Source organism: Leucoraja erinacea, chromosome 10, assembly GCF_028641065.1.
Source record: "Leucoraja erinacea ecotype New England chromosome 10, Leri_hhj_1, whole genome shotgun sequence".
In the NCBI taxonomy this organism is placed as follows: Eukaryota; Metazoa; Chordata; class Chondrichthyes; order Rajiformes; family Rajidae; genus Leucoraja; species Leucoraja erinaceus.
In genome coordinates, this window is record NC_073386.1 from 50,376,105 (window position 1) to 50,386,697 (window position 10,593).

At 43.4% G+C, this 10,593-nt stretch overlaps 1 protein-coding gene across 1 annotated transcript; it reads left to right on the plus strand.

The window, feature by feature from the left end:
* The first annotated feature begins 149 nt into the window (after window positions 1-149).
* On the plus strand, window positions 150-10,528 carry dio1 (iodothyronine deiodinase 1). Its single transcript, XM_055642239.1, has 4 exons — window positions 150-760; window positions 6,273-6,416; window positions 7,448-7,647; window positions 8,508-10,528. The coding sequence occupies exons 1-4, from the start codon at window positions 430-432 to the stop codon at window positions 8,571-8,573; spliced, it is 741 nt and encodes a 246-aa protein (XP_055498214.1). The 5' UTR covers window positions 150-429; the 3' UTR covers window positions 8,574-10,528.
* Window positions 10,529-10,593: the final 65 nt, after the last annotated feature.

Here is a 10,593-nt window from a genome sequence, read left to right on the forward strand (position 1 = left end):
ACCCGAATCGTCACCGCATGTTCCCCAGAGCCGATGCCCGACCCGCTGAGTTACTCCAGCCGTATTGTGTCTTTAAAATATATATATATATATATTCCCCACCTTTGCACTTAATGTCAGCTGGCGTACTATGCAAACGACGGATTAGCTGACGATAAATTCAAGACGAATAACAATATAACTACTTTATTTGGGTTCTACTGCTTTACATTTATACCGATCAAGTTGTACCAGAGATTCCACATTCGTTAATCTTCAATACATTCATTTCGATAGGTAGAATATTGTGAAATCCACGATTCGTTCAATGCTTTCGCCGAATCAGGTCTCACGGATATGATGCGTTTATTGGACTGGCAAAAGACATATAAATACTTTGGATGGGCAGTTCAGTGTTCCATATAGGGGAGTTTGGGCTGTTTCGTTGACATGGGGAAATTAATCGTGTACCTGGAGACTTTGTTTCTCATGGTCGTTGTTTGTCTAAGTACGTTATTTGGTAAATTTATGAGTCTTCTTTTTCCTCAAACTCTGAGGAAGATTGTGTTGAAAGCTGGTTTGAAAAGCACCATGACTCAAAATCCAAAATTCAAATATGAAGATTGGGGACCAACAATTTTCACTTTGGAGTTCGTGAAGACCGTGTTTAAACATCTATTAGTGAATATGGGAGACGAGGCTTTCAAGGGCGCCTTTGCTCCCAATACACGAGTCATTGACTTCGACAACAAAGAACATAACGTGCTTGATTTCTTGAAGGGTATGTATGAATTACACGTAACTGCATCAAGAGTAAACACGTTCATGTTTCCTTTGAAATTCAACAAATGTATTTAAACTATCGAATTCGTAATTTAAAAAAAAACGAATTATTTGATGGTGCAGGTAAAAAATAAATCGAACTTTTTTAAAACACCAGTCAGTGCTAATAACGTTTATTCAAAGGCAAACATTACATTATATTTCGGAGGGTCAAACAAGAATTAACATTGCCATGTTTTGGGGCATATTGACAAGCTGGAAGGAAAACAACCCTTGCGTTTTGGTGATTCTAAATGCGTGCAATGTTTCATATTCGAGATAAGAATTCAGCCTTGTGCAGGCATTACATAACTGACGAAGTGACACCACCCACTGTGTTTTATGTAATAAACTGCTGTTCGAGAAACGAATATTGTATCTGTTGACAGCAACCACCATTTAATGTAATTCTGGCAAACCCACCGATAAAATACAAAAGCAGAATGTAGTTTTGCTGCTTTTAAACAGTGGAGTTATCTGTGTAGAACACGTTTTAAAATGAGGGCACACTAGCAATTAGGCGATAGAGCAAGAAAGGTCGTCGCGGAATTTCAAAGTTTAGATCTTTAAACTGGGATAAGGGCTGGAGAAGAACAGAGAAACGGGGAGTTGGAGCTAGTGGTTTCATTCAAAGTTGTGAAACTAGTTCTGTTAAAGTAAATGTGCTCCCAGTTTACATAAAATGCAATTTGTACTAGGATTCAGACCCCAGGCTAATGGGTTCACAGCACGGAAACTGTCTTTTTAGCCGAATTTGGCCAATCTGCACGTGTTTTGCCAATACCCTTTCCATATACCAAACACCCTCTTTGTGGAAAAGGTGCCCCTCAGTTTCCTATTAAATCTTTCCCTTCTCACCTAAAAGACTCCATCCATCTATCCTGTCTATTCTGCTCATTCCTTCTCTCCCGAGATGCTGCCTGTCCCGCTGAGTTACTTCAGCTTTTTGTGTCTATCTTCGGTTTAAACCAGCATCTGCAGTTCATTCTTACATATTCCGCTCATGATCTTGTCTACCTCTGTAAGATCACCCCTTATCCTCTGCACTCTAAGGAGTAAATCTTAGCATGCCCAACATCTCCCTATAGCTCAGACCCTCAAGTCCTGGCAAAATCCTGGTAAATCCTCTGCACTCTTTCCAGTTTAACAACATCTTTCCGACAGCAAGGTGACCAAAACTGAAGACAATACTCCAAATGTGGCTTCACCAACATCACAACTATAACATAACATCCCAACTTCTGTATTCAATATATTATGTTTAAGAGGGAACTGCAGATGCTGGAGAATCGAAGGTTACACAGAAAATCTGGAGAAAAACTCAGCGGGTGCAGCAGCATCTATGGAGCGAAGGAAATAGGCAACGTTTCGGGCCGAAACCCTTCTTCAGACTGATCGGGGGTGGGGGTGGGTGGGGACAAGAAAGGGAAAAGGAGGAGTAGCCAGAAGGCTGGAGGGTGGGAGGAGACAGCAGGGGAGCTGAGGAAGGGGAGGAGACAGCAAGGACTAACAGAATTGGGAGAATTCGATGTTCATGCCCCGGGGGTGTAGACTCCCCAAACGGAATATGAGGTGCTGTTCCTCCAATTTCCGGTGCTGCTCGCTGTGGCCATGGAGGAGACCCAGGACAGAGAGGTCGGAGGCGGAGTGGGAGGGGGAGTTGAAGTGCTGAGCCACCGGGAGGTCAGCTTGGTTATTGCGGACCGAGCGGAGGTGTTCGGCGAAACGATCGCCCAACCTCTGCTTGGTCTCACCGATATAGATCTGCTGGCATCTAGAGCAGCGGACGCAATAGATGAGGTTGGAAGAGATGCAGATAAACCTCTGTCGCACCTGGAACGACTGCTTGGGTCCTTGGACGGAGTCGAGGGGGGAGGCAAAGGGACAAGTGTTGCATCTCCTGCGGCCGCAAGGGAAAGTGCCCGGGGAGGGGGTGGACCGAGAGGGAAGGGAAGAATTGACAAGGGAGTTATGGAGGGAGCGGTCTTTGCGGAAGGCAGATATGGGGGGAGATGGGAAGATGTGGCGAGTAGTGGGGTCACGTTGGAGGTGGCGAAACTGACGGAGGATTATTTTTTGTATGTGACGGCTGGTGGGGTGAAAGGTGAGGACTAGGGGGACTCGGCCCTTGTTGCGAGTGCGGGGATGGGGAGAGAGAGCAGTGTTGCGGGGTATGGAAGAGACCCTGGTGCGAGCCTCATTTATGGTGGAGGAGGGGAACCCCCGTTCCCTGAATAGTGAGGACATTTCAGATGTCCTGGTGTGGAACGCCTCATCCGTGGAGCAGATGCGGCGTAGACGGAGGAATTGGGAGTAGGGGATGGAGTCCTTACAGGAAGCAGGGTGGGAAGAAGTGTAGTCCAGATAGCCATGGGAGTCAGTGGGTTTTATAGTGTATGTCGGTTAGAAGTCTATCACCTGCAATGGAGATGGTGAGGTCAAGGAATGGTAGGGAAGTGTCGGAAATGGTCCAGGTGTATTTCAGTGCCGGATGGAAATTAGTGGTGAAGTGGATGAAGTCAGTCAGTTGTGTGCGGGTGCAGGAGGTGGCACCAAAGCAGTCGTCGATGTAGCGGAGGTAGAGGTTGGGGATGGGGCCCTGGTATGTATTGAACAAGGATTGCTCGACGTAACCTACAAATAGGCAGGCATAGCTGGGGCCCATGCGTGTGCCCATAGCTACACCTTGTATTTGGAGGAAGTGGGAGGAGTCGAACGCGAAGTTATTGAGGGTAAGGACCAGCTCCGCTAGGCGGAGGAGAGTGTCAGTGGCTGGGTATGGGTTGCTTCTCTGGTCGAGGAAGAACCGGAGGGCTGTGAGACCATCGTGGTGGGGGATGGAGGTGTATAGTGATTGGACGTCCTGGTGGCCTGGTGCTCGTCAGTGGGGTCATGGTCCAGGGGTAAGTAGGAGGAGCACCAGGCCACCATCTCCAGCACCATCACCAACTTCATCCACTCCAATGCCCTACCCGACCGAGCCTCCAACCTCATCGTTCCCCAGCCCCGCACAGCCCGATTTTACCTTCTCCCTAAAATCCACAAACCTGATTGTCCCGGAAGACCCATTGTCTCCGCCTGTTCGTGCCCCACCGAACTCATTTCCAAATACCTTGACTCCATCCTATCACCCTTGGTTAAATCCCTCCCTACCTATGTCCAAGACACCTCACACACTCTCCGTCGTCTCCGCGCATTCAATTCTCTAGGCCCTCACCCCCTCATCTTCACCATGGACGTCCAATCACTATACACCTCCATCCCCCACCACGATGGTCTCACAGCCCTCCGGTTCTTCCTCGACCAGAGAAGCAACCCATACCCAGCCACTGACACTCTCCTCCGCCTAGCGGAGCTGGTCCTTACCCTCAATAACTTCGCGTTCGACTCCTCCCACTTCCTCCAAATACAAGGCGTAGCTATGGGCACACGCATGGGCCCCAGCTATGCCTGCCTATTTGTAGGTTACGTCGAGCAATCCTTGTTCAATACATACCAGGGCCCCATCCCCAACCTCTACCTCCGCTACATCGACGACTGCTTTGGTGCCACCTCCTGCACCCGCACACAACTGACTGACTTCATCCACTTCACCACTAATTTCCATCCGGCACTGAAATACACCTGGACCATTTCCGACACTTCCCTACCATTCCTTGACCTCACCATCTCCATTGCAGGTGATAGACTTCTAACCGACATACACTATAAACCCACTGACTCCCATGGCTATCTGGACTACACTTCTTCCCACCCTGCTTCCTGTAAGGACTCCATCCCCTACTCCCAATTCCTCCGTCTACGCCGCATCTGCTCCACGGATGAGGCGTTCCACACCAGGACATCTGAAATGTCCTCACTATTCAGGGAACGGGGGTTCCCCTCCTCCACCATAAATGAGGCTCGCACCAGGGTCTCTTCCATACCCCGCAACACTGCTCTCTCTCCCCATCCCCGCACTCGCAACAAGGGCCGAGTCCCCCTAGTCCTCACCTTTCACCCCACCAGCCGTCACATACAAAAAATAATCCTCCGTCAGTTTCGCCACCTCCAACGTGACCCCACTACTCGCCACATCTTCCCATCTCCCCCCATATCTGCCTTCCGCAAAGACCGCTCCCTCCATAACTCCCTTGTCAATTCTTCCCTTCCCTCTCGGTCCACCCCCTCCCCGGGCACTTTCCCTTGCGGCCGCAGGAGATGCAACACTTGTCCCTTTGCCTCCCCCCTCGACTCCGTCCAAGGACCCAAGCAGTCGTTCCAGGTGCGACAGAGGTTTACCTGCATCTCTTCCAACCTCATCTATTGCGTCCGCTGCTCTAGATGCCAGCAGATCTATATCGGTGAGACCAAGCGGAGGTTGGGCGATCGTTTCGCCGAACACCTCCGCTCGGTCCGCAATAACCAAGCTGACCTCCCGGTGGCTCAGCACTTCAACTCCCCCTCCCACTCCGCCTCCGACCTCTCTGTCCTGGGTCTCCTCCATGGCCACAGCGAGCAGCACCGGAAATTGGAGGAACAGCACCTCATATTCCGTTTGGGGAGTCTACACCCCCGGGGCATGAACATCGAATTCTCCCAATTCTGTTAGTCCTTGCTGTCTCCTCCCCTTCCTCAGCTCCCCTGCTGTCTCCTCCCACCCTCCAGCCTTCTGGCTACTCCTCCTTTTCCCTTTCTTGTCCCCACCCACCCCCACCCCCGATCAGTCTGAAGAAGGGTTTCGGCCCGAAACGTTGCCTATTTCCTTCGCTCCATAGATGCTGCTGCACCCGCTGAGTTTCTCCAGCTTTTCTGTGTAACCTTCTGTATTCATTACCCTGACTGATGAAGGTCAGTGTGCCGAAAGCCTTCTGGACCACCCTATTTACCTGAGATGCCATTTTTGAGGAACTATGTACCTGCAATCCTGGATCCCTCTGCTTTACTACACCTTGGCGTCTGAATAGTGTTTTTTGAGTTTCTTTCCCATGCCTAACTATATATCTTCTTTGTATTCATGGAATCAGAGCACATTTGCCTCTGTCTTGTATTACCTCTTAAAATAAGTTAATTTATTAACTATCTTCCTCCATAACAGTCCTGTCTGGGTTTTACATAAATAAGCAACCCCACCCAGCATACGTTTTATCTAACAAAATCCTGTTTGTGAGATGAATTGTATGTGTTGTCCTCAATTGCTGCTTCATGTAATTTAGGCAAATTCACTCAAAATATATAGATGTTACCAAGCTGAAATTTGCTGGCCTTGAGCAATGGATAAGTTACTAATGAATCTACTGTCATCACCCTTTTCTTCTACGTCTACTAGAACAAGTCAACTCGTTATGCAAAAGATAAATATATTTGTTTTTTGATTACAATCTTATCATGCATTATTTTCAGTGTGCATCCAATTTTATCTGCTTTGGCAGATAATAAACTTGAATTGTGTGTCCACTTCTCTCTTTCTAATATATTCAATTTTTTTCCAGATAACCGACCACTGGTATTGAGTTTTGGAAGCTGCTCCTGACCTCCATTTCTTTTCAAGTTTGACGAGTTCAAAACACTCGTCAAAGACTTCAACTCTGTAGCTGATTTCCTCATTGTCTATATTCAGGAGGCACATGCCACGGGTACAAATACATTCTCAGCAACGGGAAACCTTTCTGTGTTTGTTAAGTTCCCATTATATCATTTAAAAACAGTATATTCAATGTGTATGGAGGTATATAGGGCAGTGAAGAAAGCTTTTGGCATGCTTGCATGAATCATCAGGGAATTGAGTATAGAAGAAAGGATGTTGTGTTTCAGTGTAAAATACTTTGGTGTGGCCCCTCCTGGAGTATTGTATTTGGCTCTAGTCACCCTGCTATAAGAAAGATGCTATTAAGTTGAAAAGGGTGAAGAGAAGATTTACAAGGCCAGGCCAGGTCTTGTAGGCCTGAGTATAGGGAGAGAGTGGGCAAGTTAGGACTTTATTTCTTGGGAGTGCTGGAGGCTGAGGGGTCACTTACAGAGGCCCATAAAATCAAAAGGGAAGGCAAAAAATAATTTGCCCAGTGATAGGGGAATCAAGACAATGCGCCTAGATTTAAGGTGAGAGGGGAAAGATTTAATGTGGACCTGAGAGACATCTTTTTCTCACAAAGTCTGTTGGCGTTACCAGCTGTAGAAGAAGTAGTTGAAGTAGTTGTAATCCATTCCACCTTTTTTGTTTTTTTTTTGATATTTGTAACTCTTTATTCTCTCTTTCTCTCTTTTTCTATATTAAAAAAAAACACTAGAAGCAGAAGTAATCGACAATTGAAAATTTTAATAATGTATGTGCTGTAATTGTATGACTGATGTATATGAAAAGTTTTTTTTTTACTATAATATGTAACTATACTTTATAGTATGTCTACTAATAAAAATATTATTTAAAAAAAAAAGTAGTTGAGGCAAGTACAATAACAATATTTATAAGCCATTTGCGTAAGTACATGCATCGGAAAATCTAGCGAGAGAAATGCTGGGAAATGGGCCAAAACATAGATCAAATTACATGGATTTTCTCTGGGTTCACCCAGATCCCAAAGACGGGTGTGCAGGTCATTTGGCCTCTGTAAATTGTCCCCAAGTGTCATTTACATTGTTTGCTTAATTTTATTGCTATTTGTTCCAGATGGCTGGGCTTTCAAAAACAACATGGATATTAAAAAACATCAAACACTAAGTGATCGTTTCAATGCTGCAAGGATGTTACTGAAAGAGGAGCCACCCTGTCCAGTGGTTGTAGATTCTATGGATAATATGACCAGTGCTAAATATGGAGCAATGCCAGAGAGACTATATGTGGTGCTCAATGGCAAAATTATTTACAAGGTAACTAAATATCCTGACATTTAGAGATTACTTGCAGGCTAAATTAATTTTTACTTGAAAATATTAACTTCACTGCTAGACTTTTATCTGATATTTTGCTTCTATCCAAGTACAAAAGAAGACTAAATCGTCCAAAATTTACACCATTCATCCACACTCACCTGTTCCTGAAGACTGTAATCTAATATTGATTAGCTAAGTTATAATTTCACACTCATAAGTCTGTTAATTATCCAGTGCATCAATGCTATCATTGGCTCTGGTCTGAATATTTTGTCCACTTTCCTTAAACAAAAATATGCTTTCAACTCTCTTGCTCTGAGGAGGGAAAATAGCCGGGCCATGGCTGCTCCATAGACAAATATCAGCCATTCAAACTAGTTAGATTAGACTGTAGATTAGATTTCTGTACATGCACAGAAAAAAAACTTACTAGACTTTGATTAAAGCTGCTATTTCCATATTGACAGTCTTTTTAATCCAAGACAAAAGGTGCCTGAATGAATATAACAGTTTACTGGTTCCTGTACATCAATCTAGTTTAATTTTTCTTAGAGATGCCAGTATGTCATACCAATGTTTACCGCCACAAAAAAGTATTGCATATTAATAATATGAATCGCTGTCTTTGCCATTAAAAAAAATTCTTATGAAAGGAAACTTGAACTAAAAAAGATTGTGGTTTAAAGGGAATAATTTATGCTTGCAGCAATAATAATCATCAATTCAATGTTATTGATAGAAAGAATCGTATTTGGTTAGCTATGGGTCTAAGACGTGGTGAATCAATGCACTTTCAGTCTTTTTCAAGAGATAATGTTTAATTTATCACTGTACCTCTATATTTTTGTACATTCCAGGGTGACAGGGGACCTTGGGGATACAATCCAGAAAAAGTACGATTAATATTGCAAAACCAAAGTTAAGCCACTTGCTGGCAGAATGTCGTACTGTTGTATTTACAGAGGAAGATTCTGTGGAATACGTGAACAAATGTAACCATGAACAAGTCAGACTAACTTCCTTTTCCATATTTTTGATGATTTTCTCAGTTTTTAAATTGTTACGACTGGGAGCTGAAAAATTGAAATATGGAGGAAAAATGACTTGGTATTTGGTTAATGTTCAGGTTTCAATACAGATGGTGCCACTTGTATGTTTAACCTGTGAAAAAACTTCTGTTGTGCTTGAGGGATGGGAATCTGGTGGTGGGATGTACTTCATTAACAATTGTGACTACACTAACATTTTCATAGAATGGGACTTGTTTCCTGAAATTACATTTGATTTGTGTATCCCTGCATTCCCATTGCTGAACTAGGGTACTGTTCGAGTCCAAGAAAATAAGAGCCAGAACGCGAGAACCCTAGAAAAAACTAAGTCATGCAGCCCTTTGAATCGGCTCCTTCATTCAATACAATTGTGGCTGATCCATTATCGCAAAAGTTCTCATCCTCTCCCTATATCTTTTGCTGCCTTCTGCATCCAGAAATATATGCGTCCTCCTTGCATATAATCAAGTGATTTGGCCTCTACTGTCCTCTATCATAACAAAATTCACAGATTCATCACCCTCAAATTTCTCCTCGTCACAATCCTACGTTTTACCCTGTATCTAAGACAGCGACCCACTGAATCAAAACACCCCAGCCAGGGGAATGATTCTTCCCACATCCAATTTGTCTAATCCTAACGATTCCCTTGCATTCTTCTTTAACTCCAATGACTACAGGCCTAATAACCTAATTGTTCTTAACACAAAGATGTGCCTATCTGAAATCAGTCTGGTGAACCTTCACTGCACTCATTTATGGCAAGGATATCCTTTCTTAGATATGGAGACCAAAATGGAGACCAAAAATTAGATACAATACCTTGGTGTGGTCTCACCCAGGCCTGGTATAATTGCAACAAGATATCCTTGCTCTTTAAATCTTTTCTTAAGAAGCTCCTTAAATCTTCCTGCCTAAGGCTGTAACTACTTGCTGCATCTGCATTTTTGCTTTTGATAACTAGAATACAAGAACACTCCCGTCTCTTTGTACAATAACACTTCCAAATCCAACACAATTTAAATAATTGGGTGGTACAGTGGCACAGCGATAGAGTTGCTGCCTTGCAGCGGAAGAGACCTGGGTTCAATAATGACTGTAGGCACTGTCCAGATGGAGTTTGTACATTTTCCCTGGGACCACATGGGTTTTCCTACCGTGCTGTCTGTTAACCAATTTTCAACCTATGCCATTACTCTCATTATGATGCTCTTTCATTTTACACAAACCTTCAACTTTATGAAAGGCTTACTGAAATTCTATGCACAGTGCATCCACAGCTTTCTATTTTCTACTGCAGTTTATTTTGAGGATGTAACTCATGTTTGTCAAATATAATTTTCTTTCCAGAAATTCATGTAAACTTTGTCTAATTGTGTTGATATTTTCCAAATGTTGTAGCATTTTACCTGATTCTGATGTTAAGCTAACTGAACCCTACTTTCATATTTGTTGTCTCTATCTTTTTTTCCAATTTTTTGTATTGTCCATCATTTATCAGCCAAGATTATTCTGCTTCACTTGACATTTAATTGTAATTAAGAAATGTAGAATGTCAGCCACTGCAAGTACAATGAATTTAGCTGTACTGTTTATGAAGATTACAGCCAAAATTCTAACTGTAATCTAATGTTTTGAAGTGTAGCTAGGAGCATTTACTTTGGTGGTTGTTTTTTTAAATTCTCAACAATTATTCAACTGTAGTTTTGTACATAGTCATTGTACCAAACAGAACATTTAAAGTTATGAAATGTTTAATACATTTTATCCAAACTCTGTTTCAGATTTGGTTTTAAGCAAATTTAAAATAAATGTCTTCAATTTTGAAATGTTGTGAAATCTTATTCAGATTTTGATCATTCTTTCCAGAGCCTCCAATGAAGATTGCAATGTT